This window comes from Nesoenas mayeri (genome assembly GCF_963082525.1).
Source record: "Nesoenas mayeri genome assembly, chromosome: 10".
NCBI lineage: Eukaryota > Metazoa > Chordata > Aves > Columbiformes > Columbidae > Nesoenas > Nesoenas mayeri.
Window position 1 is genome coordinate 6,458,660 of NC_137560.1, and position 21,291 is coordinate 6,479,950.

At 37.6% G+C, this 21,291-nt stretch overlaps 2 protein-coding genes across 2 annotated transcripts in view; one reads left to right on the forward strand and one right to left on the reverse strand.

Annotated features, from left to right (window-relative positions):
• Positions 1 to 21,291, forward strand: part of CENPP (centromere protein P) — a gene marked incomplete at its 3' end in the record, with an annotated part of 133,840 nt that overhangs the window by 81,943 nt on the left and 30,606 nt on the right. The window lies entirely within an intron of this gene.
• ECM2 (extracellular matrix protein 2) lies at positions 6,036 to 19,997 on the reverse strand (the record flags this gene model as incomplete). Its single annotated transcript, XM_080350390.1, has 9 exons — positions 6,036 to 6,243; positions 6,528 to 6,854; positions 8,018 to 8,157; positions 9,801 to 9,958; positions 10,284 to 10,419; positions 11,993 to 12,108; positions 12,434 to 12,916; positions 14,244 to 14,432; positions 19,703 to 19,997. 9 exons carry the CDS (start codon positions 19,995 to 19,997, stop codon positions 6,036 to 6,038), a joined length of 2,052 nt encoding a protein of 683 aa, XP_080206516.1.

Consider the following 21,291-nt stretch of genomic DNA (forward strand, 5'->3'; position numbering starts at 1 on the left):
TATTTCACATCTGCAGTTTTTTCCCCATTTAAAATGTTTTTCAGTGTGCCAAAACAAGTAAAATTGAAGCCTCTCCCCTTGAAATACGGAGTTTAGGATTTAATGGTAACTTACTATAATAGAAGGGTAATGTTACTAAACAAGCAGTAGCAGCAGGGATCTCTTTTGTTCATTAGAAAACAGAAATGTATATCTACTGAATAAGCCAAATGTATTATTATGAACTAGTCTTTTTGGATGGATGTTTATAACTTTTTCACTTTGCAAGAAGACAGTAAGGCTGTTATGCAGGATTTCCTCCAAACCAGTGTAGGTTACATGGTTGACTGCAGTTTCTGGTCCACTAAATCTTTAAATGCTCCCTGCACACAAAACCAGCTTTAAAAGTAAGTCTCTTTAAAAACATGCACTCTTTCCAAAGTACGCTTCACCTCTGTGGTTGGGACATTCTACAAGATGATCGTAGTATGATTCTGGGCCCTATAAGCAGTGATTTGACCTGAATTTTGGTCTTCCAAAAATTGGTAGATAACTTCAGCAAGGAGTGGTTGTATAACAGTTTTAACACATGTCGATACTGCAGGTTCATTGTTGCTTTCTGTATTTAAACAGGAGTGACCCTTTGGTGGTGGTAAATACAGAGGAGATATATGCAGACCCCTATAGTTATAATTTTAAGTGCCTACACTACTAAATTAGTAGATATTTTGAAGCTTAGTTTAGGAACCTTCAACATCCCAGAATACCAGATAGTGTCTTAAAATCTTAAAATCTCATGCGAGTTTCAACTAGTTAACGTATGTGTTACTATACAACAGAAATTATATCCTGTTTATTTTGCTGCCATCATATTACTGTTTATGAAGTTGTGACTTGAGAGATGCTTAGTTAATTGATTTCTTTCTGTAAAAGAGTAGCCAAAATGTTGGTAGAGAAATTATCAAATCATGCTTCCTAATTCTGATTTTTTTTTTCTTATTCTTGTTTTTGTAATAAGTGAAAGCATGATTCATGTGTCAGAAATGGTATCAACAACTCTTTATAGTGTTATATAAAAGAAAATTCATTGGGTGAAATTCCCTTTGTTGTCTTGGGCCACTCAAAAGCCAGTGGTCATGCTGCAGACTCATTTTGGGGGCAAAGCTGAGTGTTTCATATTATAGATTTGGCATGAGGGAATCTCTTTATTCTTAATTAAATTGAAATTGAAAATGGAGAAGGGTGTGTACTGTGAGCTCTACCTTTTTAGGGTATCAGAGGTTCTAACAGCCTCAACACATAATATAACACATAATAACAAGCTCATTTTGGGAGGCATTTGATGCCTTTATTTTTCTGGTTTTGTTTGTTTGGTTTTTGAAGAAAGATCTTTTACCTTTTCATAGAGGAAACATTGCCTCTAATCGTTGCTTCAAATTCAGAAAGCTGCCTGAGCTTCCATGGTAACAACCTTATTTTGTTGGACAACTTTTCAGCTTTTATTTTAACAGAAGTGTGTGTCCCTGTGCACAAAACAACAGTTCAGGCAGATCCTCAAAGTTCTGTCATCATTTAACTGGTAGACAGTTCCTACTCAATAAAAAAGTCAGTGTCAGTACCTTTTCTCTTAATAAGATGATAACCACAGGATATTTTCTGTTATATTTGAATTTATAACGGGAACTACCTGAAGGATTTAGCAGGTCTTGCCTAAATTTTTATGTATGATCACAGAATCACAGAATGTTAGAGATTGGAAGGGACCTCAAATGATCATCCAGTGCAATCCCCCCGCCGGAGCAGGAACACCCAGATGAGGTTACACAGGAAGGTGTCCAGGCGGGTTTTGAATGTCTGCAGAGAAGGAGACTCCACAACCTCCCTGGGCAGCCTGGGCCAGTGTTCTGATGCCCTTACTGAGAAGAAGTTTCTTCTCATATTTAAGTGGAACCTCTTGTGTTCCAGTTTGAACCCATTACCCCTTGTCCTATCATTGGTTGTCACCGAGAAGAGCCTGGCTCCATCCTCGTGGCACTCCCCCTTTCTATATTTGTAAACATTAATAAGGTCACCCCTCAATCTCCTCCAAGCTAAAGAGCCCCAGCTCCCTCAGCCTTTCTTCATAAGGGAGATGCTCCACTCCCTTAATCGTCTTTGTTGCCCTGTGCTGGACTCTCTCCAGCAGTTCCCTGTCCTGCTGGAACTGAGGGGCCAGAACTGGACACAAAACAACAGTTCAGGTCTCCCCAGGGCAGAGTAGAGGGGCAGGAGAACCTCTCTGACCTACTGGCCACCCCTCTTCTAGTACATCCCAGGATGCCATTGGCCTTCCTGGCCACAAGGGCCCAGTGCTGGCTCATGGTCATCCTACTGTCCCCAGGACCCCCAGGTCCCTTTCCACTACACTGCTCTCTAATAGGTCATTCCCCAACTTATACTGGAATCTGGGGTTGTTCCTACCCAGATGCAAGACTTTACACTTTCCCTTGTTATATTTAATTACATTTTTCCTGCCCAAGTCTCCAGCCTGTCCAGGTCTCTGGATTGCAGCACAGCCTTCTGGCATGTCAGCCACTCCTCCCAGCTTGGTGTCATCAGCAAACTTGCTGATAGTACACTCTATTCCCTCGTCCAAAATGTTGATGAATATATTGAATAATACAGGCCCCAATACTGACCCCTGAGGCACTGCACTAGATACAGGCCTCCAACTGAACTGTGCCCCATTGGCCACAACTCTCTGGCTTCTTCCCTTCAGCCAGTTCGCAGTCCACCTCACTACCCAATCATACCGACCGCACTCCCTCAGTTTAGCTGTGAGGATGCTGTGGGAGACTGCGTCAAATACCTTACTCAAGTCAAGGTAGACCACATCCACCACCCTGCCGTCATCCATCCACCTTGTTATGTCCTCATAAAAATCAATGAGGTTGGTCAAGCACGACTTCCCCTTGGTGAAGCCGTGTTGACTGCCCTTAATGACCCTCTTATCCTCGATATGCCTTGAGATGGCACTGAGGATAAGTCGTTACATCAGTTTCCCAGGGATGGAGGTGAGGCTGACCGGTCTATAATTACCCGGGTCCTCCTTCCTGCCCTTTTTGAAGACTGCAGTGACATTTGCTTTCCTCCAGTCCTCAGGCACCTCTCCCATTTCCCAAGACTTGGCAAAGATGATGCAGAGCGGTCCAGCAATGACCTCAGCCAGCTCCCTCAGCACCCGCGGGTGCATCCCATCCAGACCCATGGATTTATGGCTGTCCAGATTGCCTAATTGCTCCCTAACCCAGTTCTCATCAACCGAGGCAAACTCCTCCATTGTCCTGACTTCCTTTGGGGCCTCAGGGGAATGGGGCTCCTCAGGACAGTCTCCAGCAGAGTAGGTAGAGACAAAGAACAGTGAGTAACTCTGCCTTCTCTGTATCTTCTGTCACCAGGGCACCCACCTTGTTCATCAGTGGGCCTACACTGCCTCTGGTGTTAGTTTAATTTGCCGTGTGTTTGAAAAAGCTCTTTCTGTTGTCTTTGACCCCTCTCGCCAGGTTTAATTCTAAGGAGGCCTTAGCTTTCCCAGTTGCCTCCCTACACCTTCTGACAACAGCCTGATATTCTCCCCAAGTGGCCGGCCCCTCCTTCCATGATCTATAAACTCTCCTCTTCCACTTGAGCTTACCCAGCAGATCCCTGTTTAACCATGCAGGTCTCCTGGCTCCCTTCCTTGACTTCCTGTGTGTCGGGATGCTCTTATCTTGTGCCTGGTAGAAGCAGTGCCTGAACACTAACCAATTACCTTGGGCCCCTTTACCTTCAAGCCGCCTTGCCCATGGGATTTCTCCTAGCAATTGCTTGAAAAGGCCAAAGTTTGCCCTGCTCAAGTCCAGGGTTGCAATTCTGCTTGTTATTCTGTTCCTGCCACACAAGATCCTGAACTCCACCGTTTCATTCTTCTTGGTCTTCTGCCTCTGCTGTTGTAAAATTCTGATTCCAAAATGGTTTTCTGTCAGTCTCTCTGGTTCACTGCTGTGGCATTATGTTTGCACCATAACTTAAGTAAATGTCATGTTATTGAGTGCCTCATGTAGGAAAAGCTTAGCACAGCATACTTTTAGGCAAGCTTGAAACTCATATTAAATGACCAAAGGAAAAATCCTACATGTGACTTGCATAAAACTCACTTTTATGATATCTTAAAAGTGAAGAATCATGTATTAGAGAAAGAAGTATATTAATGGTCACAATAAATATTTAGTCATCTTTATTTTAGCGGTGTTATCCCATGCAAATCCAGTGGAGATTTTCTAGTGGGTCTTGTAAGTCTGCATGCTTTGGTAAGAAAAGTAATCTATTTGAATGAAAATCATTGCAGCAATACGTGGTGTTTTGCTAGAGTTTATTATAAGAATGCATAAAATGGTGTAATACAGCAGCTTGTTTATCTGGAAATCCCTCCTTGGGTCAATCTGTGCATTAAAAAAAGCTCAGTAAAGTTTCAGAAAGCACTGCTCAGCAGTGCTGCAGAGTCTGATGCTATTTAGCAATAGACTGAAAGTATTAATTGTAATAATTTAGTTTGTTTAGTCTCTCAAAACAGTAGTTTGGAAACTTAATGGTGTTTGACATAGAAATGTTAGCCAAAGTATTAGCCAAAGTCGGAAGGAAGGAATCAAATGTTGAAAGCACAAAAGCTATGAAATCAAATTACCCAAAACAGAACATAGTATGTAAGAACTCAGCCTGTTGATTTTTCTGTTCTTTACTGAACCTGACAAATCACTGCAGTATGACTTCCAACCATACTTAACCAAACCAAATATCCAAAGCAATCTTCTTACAGAAATTCACATATCTTAGGATTGTTTCTTACAATAAATTATATTTTGACTCACTGGAGATGAAGTACCATTATGTCTTGTAGGTAACAGTTTATCTGAGTAAGAGTCAACTTAGAGACAGAACAATATGGGTTTGTTTTTATGACGATGGGAAAGCTTCAGAGGAAACTAAACTTTGGTGTTCAAATATGCTGTCTATGATCTGCCACTTTAAAGAAAGAATACAATATTAAAATCTGGAGCAGTATATTAAAATGCTTCTTTTCTTCAAGAGTCTGAACTCCTTTCTAGGGAAACAGGGATCTATTTTTAAACACTTAATTTATACTTACTGTATACCTAAGCAGACATTCGCATCAAACATATTACTGAAACTGCTTTATCAACATTGTCTCTGAAGTGGTGATCTATGACTATCTAGAAGCTTTCAAATAACCACTAACTGATTATTTTGACAAAGTCTAATTAGTCCCCTAAATGGGCAATAGGATCCTGATTCTATGCAGTATAGAAAGCTAGCAAACTAACTATTGTGCAAATGAGTGAGACCTGTCACTCTCTGAAGAAAAAAACAAAACTTCAGTTTTTTGCTTCTTTTTTTTAAGCACATCTGTATGGAAATTAGTTGTTCATTCCTCTAGCTCCCTCTATTCAAACATAGTATTGGATGAGTATTCAGAGTCATCTCTCTAAAACAAACAACTTAACATTTTTTCCATAAACTTTCATTGAGAAGAAAACATATCACTGCAAAAAGCTTCGTAGGAATTCCAGCACCGTGGATGTTTTAAGAAACTTGATTCTTGCACTGCTAGAATGTTCATAGCAGAAGGACTTTTATTTGTAACATTTAAAATGTTTTAAATTCAGTTGATCAAATAAGGCAGGACAAAGTTGAGGGTTTAGTTCTATTCTTCGTTTCTAAAATCTGATTTAATGCAGCTGTATCTGGAGACACAGTTTGGTCTGTTGTCTTGAAGCAGAATTTCTATCAATAGAAATAAAAATTTGTGACATAATCTTGAGCTTCTATTTTTACATTTAATGTTTTTATAATGAAACACTATTGAGAAATACACTACCTTACTCAGTAAATAGCATACTGCATCTTATTTATAGTAGCAAGAAGGGTTTAACTGAGAAATAAGCAGACCTGTTAGTAGCAGAAAATAAATAAAGCTGTTTTTCTAGAGATAGGGATTGCAATGCAGAAGTTGTGGGTGTTTATTTGATCTTCTGTGGTTTAAGAACAACACTGCAATATGATCTTATGCATGAAAATGCGTGTGGTGATAGCTGTCTTGTATTGATGTAGTTGTTTTCAAGATGAACATGTTCCAAGCGTGACTCTACGTTCTCCTCCTCTTCGCTGTGGTCATGAACATCATCATCACTGGTATGAGTCCTGCAGATGCGCTCTGGAGGGACCGTCCTGTGACATTGTGGGAGGAATTATATTTTATTTATTCAAGATAACTTATAACTTATAATTTATTTTAGGGATATAATTTATTTAGAGATTTGTGAGCATTTTCAAGAATGATGAGGAAGGGTGAAATCTCATTTTTGTCCTACACTTGAAATACTGCAGCAGAAAATGCAGGATTTAGCTCTGCCTTCAGAATTTTTAAAAAATATTTACTTTAAAGTAAAAAGTTCTTAAAAGATGTGACAATTTTTTAATGCCATTAATGTAACAAAGAACTTGGAAATTACCTTATTTTATTATTGTTCAGTCTTAGAAAACGTAGTTTTCTCATTTCATCAATTCCAAATGGTACAGACTTCAATTCATTGTGATCCAAAAACAGCTCTCTCAGAGAGTGATATGCTCCAAAAAATGATACTGGATCTATTCCATCATCAGTAAGTTTGTTAAAGGACAGGTAGAGATACTCCAGCCCTGGCTTCATGTGACCAAACACATATCCTGGGATTCTTTCAATCTGATTTCCTATAAGTATCAGATGTAGTAAAGATTTTGGCAGATAGGAGGGAACATGATATAACTTGTTATAAGAGAGATCGATTGATTCCAAGTTCCTGAATTAAAGGAGAAAAGAAAAATGGGCTGTAAACATGATAGCATTCTGCATTGTTACTGCTATGTTCTGTACAAAACAATGCTTAACATGATTACAAGGAAACTAAATTTCAAAGGGAAATCTGTTCTTCTTAATGGAACAGAATGCATTTTATGGAACATGGTCATGCATAATTACTCTGGGAATAGAAAGAAATTAAGTGAATTATCAGACAAGCACAATGATGCTGTTGGTGGGAAGAAACCTACAGGAATGAGTACAGAGAGAAGGTTGGATAGAGGAAACTCAAGGGACCAGTTTGGGATTGATGTGCATTGCTGAACTGCAATAGCGAGTTACACTGCAAAACACCTGATAAGATTGGCACTGCAGTGGCTGGCCCATTGACAGGCATCTGTGCATTTCGTTCTAAAGCCCATTTGAAATGGAATTGTTTTGTGAATGGCTCCTTTAGACTCATTCCAATGTGCTTCACTTCCAGAGATGAGAGAAGCCCTTACTAACAGTGTGGTTGTTTTCAGATTAAGCAGTTTACAAATCCAGAAATCAGCTGGTAGGGCTGCAGCTGACAGATTATGGCAAGGTACCCTATGGAGCTTGGTAAAGAATCTACCAGAAGAATTGAAAGCAGTATCATCTTTTGCTGCTTTCATTCTCATTGCTTCCTCTGCTTATATTCTACTCTTACCCAATGGGGCTGCACAGGCTTCCCTTCATCTTACTTGCTTCTATAATTTTAATCTGAGGGAAATAAGACTAGGATGATATTCAATTATTTTTAAAATACCTGTGAGATAATGATATATTAGCACCAAATTATTGTATAATTATATGGAGTATTATTGATAATTAATGTTCAGTTTTTGATCGGTCTGTCAGAAAAAAATGTTCAAACTTCCATGTTACTACAGTACAGAATTCAGGTGTAAAATCTTTTTGCTTTCAAGCCAACTCTGAATACTTCCTAGATTATACAATTTAAGCAAAGGAAACTGAGACAAATTAGCAAAGGAAATTAAGGCAAATTAGCTAAGAAAATCAAGTAAATGAAAACTCCAATTTCAAGCGAAAAGTAATGAAGTGTAAATATTTATTTCATTATCTGACTCACCAATAACAGAGAACTAGAAAATAATTATAGTTTAAATGATTCATACTTACTCTTGGTTTATCCAAGCCAAAGGTGCTATTCTGTGCTCTTCTAATTTGTTATGCTTTAGCACAATGACATTTATGTTTCTTGTATGGTTAAAGCAAATTTCTGACACTTCTTCAATTTGATTATTTTCAAGGTATAACTCCTGAAAGTACATTTGGAAAGAAAATGTGTGAAAGCAAAATACGCTCTTCTTTCCCACTGCAAATTCAACATGTAGCTATTACCTGTCCTGTATATTACCTGATCTGTCTGTTAATTTCTGGATAAAGAAATCATAATCTGAATCTGAGCTGGTTTGTATCTGTAGTGTGACTTTCAGAAATGCAGTTTTTCAAAGCAATTGTTTTGTTTTCTCATTTGTGAGAATAGAGATTCCTTTGAAAGATCTAATAGAAAAATAACTGTATCGTTTGTCTTGTCTGAAGTTGTACAGTGTAAGAGTACATAATGTAAGAGTGATGAGATTGACAAGAAGTTGTTTGTTTGTTTGTTTGTTTTATCTTGGAAAGCTATTAGTGAGAGGAAAAAATATTAAGAGTCTTGCTTTCTTAATAATTTTGCTGGGCACTTGTGAGCTTTGAAACTTTCAAATTTGTAGGAATACAGAATGTTAATGTTTTACAAAACTTAATGTTGTGAGTCTACAACATGTCAAAACTGCATATTTTAAACAGATTGAGATCCTGATAATGGCTTGTAATGTAAGATAAATACGATGTGAAATACAGAATCCCAGAAAGTCAGGGGTTGGAAGGGACCTGGAAAGCTCATCCAGTGCAATCCCCCCATGGAGCAGGAACACCCAGATGAGGTTACACAGGAAGGTGTCCAGGTGGGTTGGTATGTCTGCAGAGAAGGAGACTCCACAACCCCCCTGGGCAGCCTGGGCCAGTGTTCTGGCACCCTCACTGAGAAGAAGTTTCTTCTCAAATTTAAGTGGAACCTCTTGTGTTCCAGTTTGAAACCATTACCCCTTGTCCTATCGTTGGTTGTCACCGAGAAGAGCCTGGCTCCATCCTCCTGACACTCACCCTTTCTATATTTGTAAACATTAATAAGGTCACCCCTCAGTCTCCTCCAAGCTAAAGAGCCCCAGCTCCCTCAGCCTTTCCTCATAAGGGAGATGCTCCACTCCCTTCAGCATCTTTGTTGCCCTGTGCTGGACTCTCTCCAGCAGTTCCCTGTCCTTCTGGAACTGAGGGGCCAGAACTGTACACATGTGGTCTCAACAGGGCAGAGGAGAGGGGAAGGAGAACCTCTCTGGATCTAAATGATGAAATAATGTTAGGAATGTCACATTTTACTGTGTTATTTTTGATGCCTTTTTTTACTCTTGTGGTTGGCTAGTGGCTCTTCCATGCTCTCAAGAAGTCTGTTTTGAGATATATGTCTTGTGAGCTTTCCTCTGTGCATTAACCCAATGTTTACCATGTTTTTTCCGCTAAGACATTGTATTAGGAGTTTTTGGTGAATTATGTGCGACTGAGCAGACAGAAGTTGCAGGAACTATTTTGTGAGACAGCACTAGATAAATTCAGACTTAAAAGATACCTCTCGGGAGGGAGTTGGGTACATAAGTAAATTTCTACAAATAATGATTTAGGAATAAAAATTACTAGCGTTACCTCAAAACAAATTTATAATATTTAACTTTATCTCCACCTGATGATAGTAAGGCAGTAAGTAGGAGGAAAAAAGATTATGAAAATGTCTGGAAAAATAAAGCTTTCTTGTTTGGTTGGTTTTGTTCTGTTTTGGTTTTCTTTTTGGTGGTTTTGGTTTTACCTCAAGAGTAGCAGGAAGACCTTGTGGGATAATTCTAAATTTATTTCTTCCCAGTCGCAAATAGGAGAGACTTTTCAAAGGATAAAAGGCCAAAGGGCTGACATTCGCTTCACTAAGTTTATTGCCTTCTAATTCCAGAGTGACCAAGTTTTTTAAATCTAGGGAAAAAAAGTTGGAATTTCTGTAAGTTAATGCCATCTTATATCTTGTTAAAATGCATGTTTAAAAATTAACTGTCTTAAGCGTTATTCAGATCAGTTTACAGCAAGGAAGAAATATAGTGAAAGAATTTTCATTATCTCATAATCATAGAATTATATTGCTTATTAGTTTGTAGAATTTTAGAGATTCACACTTTTGTGCAATTTAATTAATAATATAGTTTCACCACACATAAAGCAATTAGGTTTGGGTCAGGAGAGTATGTATATTCAACATATGATGGATATTCATTCATATGACGGATATTAGTTTTCTTAGTACCTTGTAAGCCATCTTCATCAATGGCATGAAGGTGGTTGTCATTTATTTTTATTTCTTCCAACGTTGATGGCAGTCCAGAGGGAATATGAACCAGCATATTTCCATCCAAATACAAACGTTTTAGCTTTTTCAGGACCTTAGTCAGAGGGATGAAGAAGAGAACTTAGATTATCCAAGTATAAAATATACGGTTAAACTTAATCTTGAAATCTTAGTTCACATTTTCTCAAACACACACATTTTGAAGATTTTCAGCAGCAGTGCACGAGTATCCAGTGTTTGGAATTAAAAAGTGGCTTTCTCCTGTCAATTTAATCAATTGGTTTATTTATGCCAAATATTAACAAAGGTGCCAGTTGATGTAATGTGTAACCAGAAGAGGTTGATTGAGCACATCAGCTTTTAACGGGGCCCAGTCATGACTGCTTGTATTACCGCTACGGCCCGTGACTCATGTAGGTATTACCCCACTGCAGGATTTAGGAGTTCAAAGTACATACATTTATAGATCATGCATTTATACTCTTTGTTTGTGAGCAAACTGATGGTTTTCTATAAGTCAGCAAATTTACCTTACTCAAGCATAACAACAGCATTTTTTTCAGTGACCTAGGATTTTATTACTTTAGCTGGCTTAAAAAATCGGTATGAAAAATTATGACAGATTAATTTTGACAAATGCACATCAGTAATCATGCAGTAGTGAGCATTTCCTTAAAAGGTGGAGTGATGTAAGCCTCATGAAAATTTATTTCATGATTGAAGCACCTTCCTGGTCAGTCTTTTCCATCCACTTTGATTTCATAGGAGTTGTACAAACCGAAGTCCTCTGAAATCAGCCAAAGTTGTTCATGCTATGGAGGGAGGTGGTATCCAGAGAGTCCTACAAGAAGACTGATTGCATATGGCAGGAAACAAAAGTAAAAACATACTGTGATAATTCGATACGTTGTTTGTATGCTTTTTGTAGCCATCTTGCCTGTAAAAGCAAAGCCTTGATGACTTACTTCTGCACTTGAATTACTGCCTGTGCATACTTGCTTGCATAAGAAATTGTTATGGGACTATTCTGTCTTCAAGTAAGGAATATGTAGATGCACTTGAATATCCGATTACCGTGTAAATTCTCCTTGGAAGAAAAAGACTGAATACAGAAAGATTCTTGGACTATTTTATGAGAAAGCAGCTCTTTCAGTAAGCTGCTGTGCTTCAAAGTATCTCATTAAAGATAGTCAACAATAAGGATACAGCTGATTACATGAACTGCTATCGAGTGGATTTTTATAGCAAGACCTGGCATTAGCAGATCTTTTAGGGTATTCCAGAGCATAAGCTTTACAGAGCTAATGTAGTGAGAAAGATGATACATACATTTACAAATGTTGGGCCTAAATATCCCAGGTGTTGTTAATGGAATATGAGCCGTTCAATTCTGAAACACCTCAGCTGCACCTGATAAAATATCAGAAAACTGTCCCTCTCTTATTGTTAAAAATTTAGTACTTGGTGAATGTCTTTCAAAAGTCTCCAGATATTATTGATTATGACAAGAGATTTCCTGAAATAGCCAGGATTAACTGTATTGCAATTATATGATGTTTGCTCATACAAGGTGCAAACTGTTTTAGATCCATAGACTGAAAAGCAAGAAAAACTTTCCTTTAAGCAATGATTAGTCATAGGATAGTAGAAAAGTCAGTTTTTCTTACTTTGAATGCTTTGGGACCTATGCCAGGAGAGGTGATATTATTTTTACTCAGATCAATCCATTCCAGATTAGGTATTCCATTGAATGCCTCATCTGAGATAGTAGTGATACTATTTCCTAGGACAGAATTCAAGAAAATAGTTTGAGTTATGAAATACAGTATGCATCTGAGCTGTGTGGTATTGTACATGAAAAATAGATTACAAAAATTGTTGTATTATGTACAATAATGGTGTGTAGATATATTCATATTAGGATTTAAACACTAGTAAGGAAATCTAACATTTTTAATTTATTGCTTTAGAGGTTTAGCTGTGAAATTAATTCTAATACATATCTATGATAAGGAACGACAAAGTATTAATGCTATTGTTGACTGTATTTGAGAATGGATAATATTACTTCATGGGAAAAAATAGCGCCAAGTAGAGCCGTTATTTACCTGTGAGGTCTAGACTTGTTAGATCTGGATCTGAGATTGGTGGGATTTGTGTAAGTTTGGCGTTGATGCAGCTCACTGTGGTGTCCGAGGCAGAACACGCAGCTGGCAGAGGAGGAGCTTCTATGGGTGGAACAGGAATTGGGAAATGAGATGGCATTCTGAAAGTACCATCATCTTCATCACTTTCATATTGTACATCATCTTCTGCAGCTTCTTTTCTTGTGACAGGCTGCTTCTCTCTGCGACGGCCTTTATCCTTACGTCGATTTTTTTTGCCTTTCCTTTTTCTTTTCTTTTCACCCTTTTTGTGACCCTCTTTGTCTTTAAGCTCTACCACTTCTGTTCTAAGCAGTTCATCTTTTTCAGTTTGAGGATGCGCTGATGACAATACTTTGGTGTTGTCAAGGTCATTGGGTTCTGGAGAATCACCAGAAAACTCACTTATGTCATCCAGTGAGATAATACTTGGATCCAAACTGGATGCTAACCAGAGACAATGAGAACAAAAAAAAAGTTGTCTGATAAGAGGATATGAAACTAAAGTTTTAGTAAACCTTGTTCCCCTCATATAGTCAAAATATGGTAACTATAGAAGAATAGTATTCCCCTTAGAATATGATTTGAAAGAATGAAAATATGGGCTTATATTACTACTTGATAGAAGAGACATACTTTGAGAGATTACTATGTCAACCATGAAGTTTGTAGACAGATGTGATTCATTCCAACTCTAGAAAAAAGTGGAGAAAATTAATATAGCCTTCATTATCTCCCTTCTTAACTAGTATCTTAATTAGTTGTTTTCTATTAATGGAGGTGTCTAAAGAGGAAAAATAATCTGTCTGGAAGTGAGTGGAAGGTAATTGGAATAAAATTCACAAAGGTTAAGACTTGTTCTCCTGTGCAAAGGACTGTCAGGTGCAGACAAGGCTGCAGGTGGGGAACCTCCTGGGGAAATGTGTTAACTCCATTACCAAAATGCAGTTTTTACTCGCATGACCCCGCAATTCACATAAAAGGAGACTGTTTCTATCAACATGACTTCTAGTTCTACAGATAATTTCTATGATGTCTCTACATTTCTGTGTGTCGTATGTGTGCACACATGCGACACTAAATAATATTTTTATGGTCAGTGGAGTTTAAGTTCAGCATGTTGCAGTCTTGGGATCTTGGGAGTGAGGGAAGGAAATCACTTTTTGTCTTTATCTCCTCAATTCCTTTCCTCTTAAAGGTACTGATTTTGTTCAAATTTTTATGAAGAAGCAAGATTGTAGTTCTGTTGTTCCTCTTGTGAGTTGACTTTTGTCTCTTGATTTATACTAAGTAGCTGCATGTTTTTACACTCCTAACAAAGATTTACCAGTCTGTAAACTGTTTATTATGTATGAGTAATACATTAATAATGGTTAGTAGTTATTGACCAATCCTTTGTAAATGGAAGTGGGATATAAAATGTAACCAGATGTTCTTTCTTCATACATTTGCCAAAATTTTGTTAAGATAGGAGGGAAGAAGCAGAAAGGGGAAAATAAAAAGAGAAATACAAATATCTTTACTATTGCATACTTAACATCTCTTATGTAAGTATTGTGTCAAAGTCATCTAACAGCTAGTGTACTCTAAGAAACTGAAGACAACTTGACTAGAAATTATGAAGACCTGCTCTTATGCTCATGTAATTCAAGACTTGTTTTTGCTATAAGAGGATAATGCATACCTTAATCCTTGATATCGTTAAATGTAGCCTTTATGTTACGTTTTGGGTGAGAGAGTTTTAAAAAAATAAAAATACTATGGTGGACCATACCAGTATCAGAACAAACTGGGCAGCATTCTCCTGCAGGTATAATAGTTTGGGGACATTTCAGAGGGTGGCACATGGTTGTGTCACATATCACTTCTCCTTTTGAACAGAGACAGGTAATGCAGGGCTGGGGAGACCAGACGGCTTTATCATACAGAATCATCCCATTAGCTGTGCAGTGTCCCTTCTTTCCTAAGAAAAAATAGAAAATTGGAGTTAAATAGCTTAAACTAAAATAAAACCAGCACTGTTTATTTGAAAGTTTGGAAAGAAGTGCTGCTATTTTGTTGTCATTTTGAAAATATGTAAAATACACCCTATTCTAAGTATCTTACCCCTATTCCTTATTCTTCATAACTCTGTTTTCTTCAGCTTAGTAGCAGTCTCCAGTGCCTGTTTGGTTCTTGGCCTCTCTGCTGTGAAGGTGATGAAGGCCAAGCACACAATTAATGTGGATGGAGCTGTCACCTGCTCACAGCTTCACCCTGAAAGCTGAGGGCAGGTTCTCTGTCCCCCAAATTGTCTGTTCCCTCTGTTTCAGGCAGTCACTAGAATAGTTTGTTTCCTCCTCTTCCTAGCCAGCTGATGAGGACCCTCACCAGCTTTGTCTTCTGGAAAAATCTTGAGTTATTCAAGTTCAGAGATATTCCTAAAACGGGAAAATTAAATCTAAATGGTGAGTTTGAGAGTTTTTTTGCATGGCAGGTCCTCTTTCCTCTCCATGCTTAGAAATGGAACGCAGAAGTCACAGATCTCAATGAAAGCTGTGCATAGATACAGTTGAGAAAGAAGCAAACTTTTTCTTCATTACAATGGAATTAAAATAAATCATGCAGAACCTGAGAATATTTTTTCCAGAACCCCTTCTCTTTCTCTCGTGTGCACTAGACATCTTTTCTAATATATTGCATATTAAATGAGAAAGTTTTGTTAAGGCTTTGTGGAACTGAGAGGCTAACAATATTCACTTTATAATGACTGTGGATGGTCTTAATGGAAGTAAAGTCCATTCTGTAATAACTGGTAAGATGAGAAACATCTCCACTTTCCTGTAACTGCTTTATCTGAAAAAAAAATCTTTGCTAGCAAAGCAGAAAGTTCAAATAAATACTTTGTCTCCAAAACTTCTGGACATGAATCTACACCAAGAAAAAAGATATTTCCACAAGGTACCTGTAGAAATTTTCAGAAAGAAATGTAGAAAAGATTTATTTTGTAAGCTATACTCAGATATCCAGTAGGCAAGTTGTTTGAAGAGCGTAAAGACTTGGGAAGGAAACTGTTCCGAGTGTCTCTTTCCTTCCAGTGATGGAGTCTGCCTCAGCAAAAGTTTCCTTGGGCGGTTCTCATCCAGACTTCAGGATAAACATTGCACTTTAGCATGATGCTTTTTTTTTTTCATTCATTTGAGAGAAGGGAAGCCAAGGTTGAGATTCTTCATCCCATATGAATATTTTCCTATTTTTGTGCATACCTCTGAATCCAGTGAGAACCTGCACTCCCTACACACCTTCCTTTTCCTCTTTCTAATTAATGTAAGAACGCACTGCCGAAGTGCTAGTTTCAAGCTGAAAACCCATTTTTAAGTTACTTTGCACTTTCCTGCATATAAATACAAAAAAATTTCCTCTTTTCCTATATGGTTTGACTTCATCCTTCAGCTAAAGATTGTCTAATGCAGTGGAAAAATCTTACCTCGGCTGAACTTGCTTTCAAGAGACTTTCATTAGTGATAGATGAATAGTTTTTGGAGGGATTGCTTGCTGGATTTGTTTCCCACACTCCACCCTGGTCCATGCATGGTTGTGCAGCTTTAAAGGGAAGATTATTCAGGATGGTCTCTAAATATCCTGACCAGGCTATTGTCAATATTTGGTTTGAAATGTCTCTGGACTTAATCAAATCAGGCATTTTGCAAAGTCCTTCAAGGCAGTCTTAATCTCAGTTTCATAACAAAGGTGTATTCCTTTGCTTAGCTATTTAAAGAACAGTGAAAACAAACCTGTGTTCTAGAATAAAAATTGATTATCAGAATCATCCTGTTTGGATGCTCCTCTATATTCCTTATATTTTTTAAAAAGTGCTCTTTTGATGTAAGTTACTCTCCAGACGAAATGGGAGAGAAATTAATTTTTTGAACAGTTGCATCTTGTTTTTTCAAAAACCCATTTTTAAAGGTCCAGGATATGTGGGCATCATTTTGGCCACATAACATTGTGCTCTAATCAAGCCATGTTAACTGAAGGAGATTAATTAGCCCAGGCCAAATGTTATTTGGCTGGAAGTCCCTTGTCATTCTACCCAGGTATCTGTAATCCAGCTGTTTGTTGGATCCTGACTTCTGGTTTTTATGTGCTTGCCAGGAAGCCACAATATTTCTTTTAAATAATCTCCAAAGGAAACACAAAAAGAACACTACACTTGCTCATGTTAAACAATAAAATGTCAGCTGTTCCAGAGGAATGTATCTGGCTTGAGATGGAAATTCTTCTGTGCTTCCTTAAATTCTTTATTTTGTTTTAGCTACTATACTGTATCTGAAATTGGTGCAAGTCTTGTCTGAATAAGCATAAAGACATGGTTTATCAGGCCTTGGCCTCTGCAGCCTTCTTTAACAAATTATCTTGTTTTCTGTGAACGTGAGAGTTACTTAAAAAGACAGGACAAGTGTGTGTGCTCAAAGAGGTACCCACTTACTGTGTGGCAGAACTTCTATTTGGCACTCTTGGAATTCACATAACCCCTCTGACACAGAGTACAGGCTGCGCTGAGATGCTCCTTAAACTTCCTGTCCACCAAGTAACTTCAGGATGGTGGTACGAGCAAGGAGAATGAGGTGTAAGACATATTAGAAATAGTGCAGCGGTGCACATCCCGTTCTGTGCTGCTTAATGGGCAGACTGTAAAGGACAAACAACTGCAGGTTCTCTTATGTTGTGGTGAACTGTTTGATTTCATTTAAATGGTTCACTTGATTTCTATATGGAGGAAGGAGGTATTATCTGGTTACTGTTAAATCTATATTTAAGTCTTAATTTTCATCATGCATATAATTTCTGTAAATTGTTTTTTTAGGCTACTGAGAGCAAAGTTAGTAGCTAGGAGAATTAAAATTAAGTTTTGGATTACATTTTCTTCTGTTCTGGAGCATGATTAATAATACTGTTCTATTATTTAACAGGCTCTGTTTTTTCCAAATCTGACATTAACTTGAAAAAATTTTGAACTTTAAAAGCTAGACTAAAAAATGCCTTGTGGTTGAAGTCTTTGGCAGATGAGCACAGGACTTTTAACCTTTGGAAATATGGTGTAAATTCAGTGTGAAGCTCCAAATAAAATGAGTTCAGTGGTTTTAGCTCAGCTTTTGGATGCAAGTCCAGATAGAAAGAAACAAACGGAGCGGGGAGGGGGGAAGAACCATGCATTATTTCAGCATGACTGATGGTCTCTGACAGAGACACTGGAATATCTTACATGAAGTGTATGCTATTTATGTGGCATTTTCCTCTGTTTAATTTTAAAAGTATTTTTAAATTAAAGGTTTGACATTTGTAGTATGTAATAGTGTTGTACACGCTAGAAATGCTATAGTCAAGGGTTTTGCTAGTTTTCCCATCGAAACTCCTTCCTTTAAAATATTTGATTTGACATAGTTCAGCCTTTCTGAAAGTGAGGATTAACCACAAATAATAATTGTTGAGAAAATGTGACTAAAATATGTTTTGCCATTTAAGTTCAGACCTATTAGCCTAGTGGTCATGTCTCTTGTGTGATACCCTAAGATTAACGTTTTGCTTATAAAAATATATTATGATCATGTTATATAGAACAGTGGTAGTAAGGGCATTGTTTTTGTTGTGTTTGTTTGTTTCCTCATAAAATTGCATATGGTGATTTTACTCAGCATGTGATCTCTTGGTGCTGGAATGGGAGTATCTTTATATTTATTAGGTACAGAGTGGACACTCCCTTGTATTGGTTCCTCACAACATCCCAATGTCTCTTCTTCAACCTCTTATGTACAGAAATGAAGTGTTATAACATCTCAATAATTTTTAATTGGTTATAACATCTTGATAATTTCAATTGGGTTTCAAAACTGAAAAATACTGACAGTGGTATTCAAAAGTTCTTATCTGCACAATGGATGTCTGATTTTTAGACTTTTGGAAACTTTGTGATGTTGAATGTATAATCACGAGCATTCTAGAGCATGAGTTCTCTCTACTGCACCAAAGAGACGCTTAACAAGTATCAGTTCTCAGTCCCTGCCTGGTCTTGTGTTCTTTGGGGAGACTGTAGACAGGCCTGTTACAATTACCAAGTACCAGTAGAGATCAGTGAAATTACACTTTTTTGTTTGTTTCTTAAGACATCAAATCCTCTTTTATACATCTCCTTCAAAACCCATAAGATACATATTAGTACAGCAATGTGAAAACCTCTAGATCACCAAGAAGCTGAGTTTTATATAAATCATACTATTGAACTTCTTTTAAATAAATCAAGGTTCTCCACATTAGATGGAGAATAGAGCGATCCTGTGTTGAATTTGTGGCTTTTTTCCTCCCTGTTTAATTTTCCATCTTAAGGGTCTTGTTTGTAATGTAAGTTTCATATCACAGATATTACTGTATGTTACTGATTTACTTACAAAATAAGGACTTATTCCCAAAATATTGCATGTACACATAGTACGAATGTTGCTTTTCAGAAAATAACAACAATAACAACAAACTTAAATCCATTTGAAATAACGTGTTGTTTGTGTTAGGGCCTCAGTGAAAGTTAGTTGACTTAGGAGATACATTGAGGAAGAAATTCTTCAAAATGGCCTTCAAACTTGCTACATGTTTGAAGATATGAAAATATCCCAACAAAATTTACATTACCTTGTTTCCCTGAAAATAAGACAGGGTCTTATATTAATTTTTGCTCCAAAAGATGTGTTAGGACTTGTTTTTCCATGAACAATAATCTACATTTATTCTTGAATTTAAAAAGAACATTTATTCAAATATAGTCCCAGCATCACATTCTGGAACATCATCATAACTCTCCGATCTGTGTGTGAGAGCCAACTTGCCAACCCTTATTGGTCTGGGTCTCATGGGGTGTTTTGAGTGTGCTTCTTTTGGGGCTGTCAGCTTTTCTTGGTGAAGGGTCTATCTGTCCTGCTGCATTCTATTGCCAATTAATTTTACTTTTTTACATGTATAGCTGCCTGGGCACTTTTTAAATTGACTTATGAACTGTAACTAGGGCTTATTTTTGGAGTAGGGTTTATATTTTGAGCATCCTCAAAAATCCTGAAAAATCAGGCTGGGGCTTATTTTCAGGTTAGGTCTTATTTTTCAGGAAACAGGGTAGAGCTAAAATAAAGCTTTCATGATTTTATACAGTTCATTTGCTATCAAGAGAAAAATGGGCCCACTCTAAATAGCAGAGGGCTTTTTTCTTACCTGGTAAGACACTGTAACTGGATTCATGTCCACCCAAACCTATGAGAGAGTCAAACACTCCCATGACACTGTCGTCAATATTAATCAGAGGGATGCTGGGGACTACAGCAACAGGAGCTGGAAGCTCTGTCCTCGACTGTCTTGGGGACCTGTGGCCTGCCGGGGAGCTCCTCATCTGTCCTCTGGAGCGCATTCTTCTCCTGTGCCTCCTGGCAACTGCGCTGGTTTCATTTTGAGAAAAATCAATGCACAGAGAGACAAGAAGGAAATAATAGACTAATGATGTAGCCTCCATGCTTTTGTGCGTCTCAGAATGGATCCTGGAAGGGCAAAAAAGAAGACAATCAGATACCTAGAGAGTTTTTAGGATTGCGTCAGTCACCTGGTGCACTTTTCAAAGCAGGTGGACCGATACACAGTAGGTGATTATCACCAAGCTTCCTCTTGGAAAGAAATTGCCCTCTGGGAGCTCAAGTAAGCAATTTTAGTTTTGTGGTTCTCTGCCCTTAAGGACAACAGTAAAATTCAAATAGGTGCTAGCTTTGTATTTGAGGTTGCATTTAAAGAGGTAGTTTAGATTTGCAGTGCCAGCGGGCATTTGTGGTTTAGTAAGTGTTACTGCTTCCAGCAAGGGAGATCTTGAGAGCTGTAAAGTGTAAAAGTGAAGACTTTTTTGATTGCTAAAATTTCTTCCAGGTTGTTGTAGCTCCCAAACATAGAAATGGCAAAGTAACAGAAAAAATGCTCAATTAATTTCTGATACGCTGCCCCAAATGCTTTTGGTTTGTCATTTCTGTGCAAGGTATTTTTCACCATGGATGAAAAGAGATGTTGCTTTTGCTTCCATTTCTAGCCATCCTCTTTTTCACCAGAATCTTTTTGGTTCTGCAGTAGAGGAAACCTTTCGGAAGGTTGGTCGCAATAACACTACTTGTGCTTTTTTAGTGGAAGTTTTTATTAAGCGTAGATAGTAAAAAATGTTCATCTATAATGGGTTCTGTTCTGCATTTAGTTTCCAAGAAATTCAAAATTACTCTATATCTTGAGCATTCTTATGCTTCTAACAGAAAAATTACATTTACTGTCACCAATAGGTGGCATTCCAAAACAGAGCAGTCAAGATTCAGGAGCATGCACAGAGCACAGCCAGCAATGGCTAAACCAGAGTGGAGATAAGGCCATGCGTGTCCAAAGTTAGTCATGATTTGTCATAGCTCTGTTGGCATTATTCTTTCAAAAATGCTTTTGTCCTTGGGGCTGTTTTAACTGAGATGGTAGAGTCTGAAGCCACTGGTATTCTTGTGGTGTTGAGAATGAGTGAAGAACTTGAGGCTTAGATCAATTAGTCATTGTATCTAAGACAAGACTTAGAGTATGACCATGTTTTTTCTCTAACAGTATCTTAAGGGGATTTTAAAAATTCTTTTTCTTAATGTTCATCAGTCTGCCTTTAAATGCAGTCTTTCACATTGGAGTTAGTCTAAGTAGAGGATAGTATTATTTGAGGAACTTTGTTTTTGACTGAATCAGTTTATCTTTTTAAAGTTCATGATTCTTGGTATTTTCAGATTTATATAATAGGTTGGTAT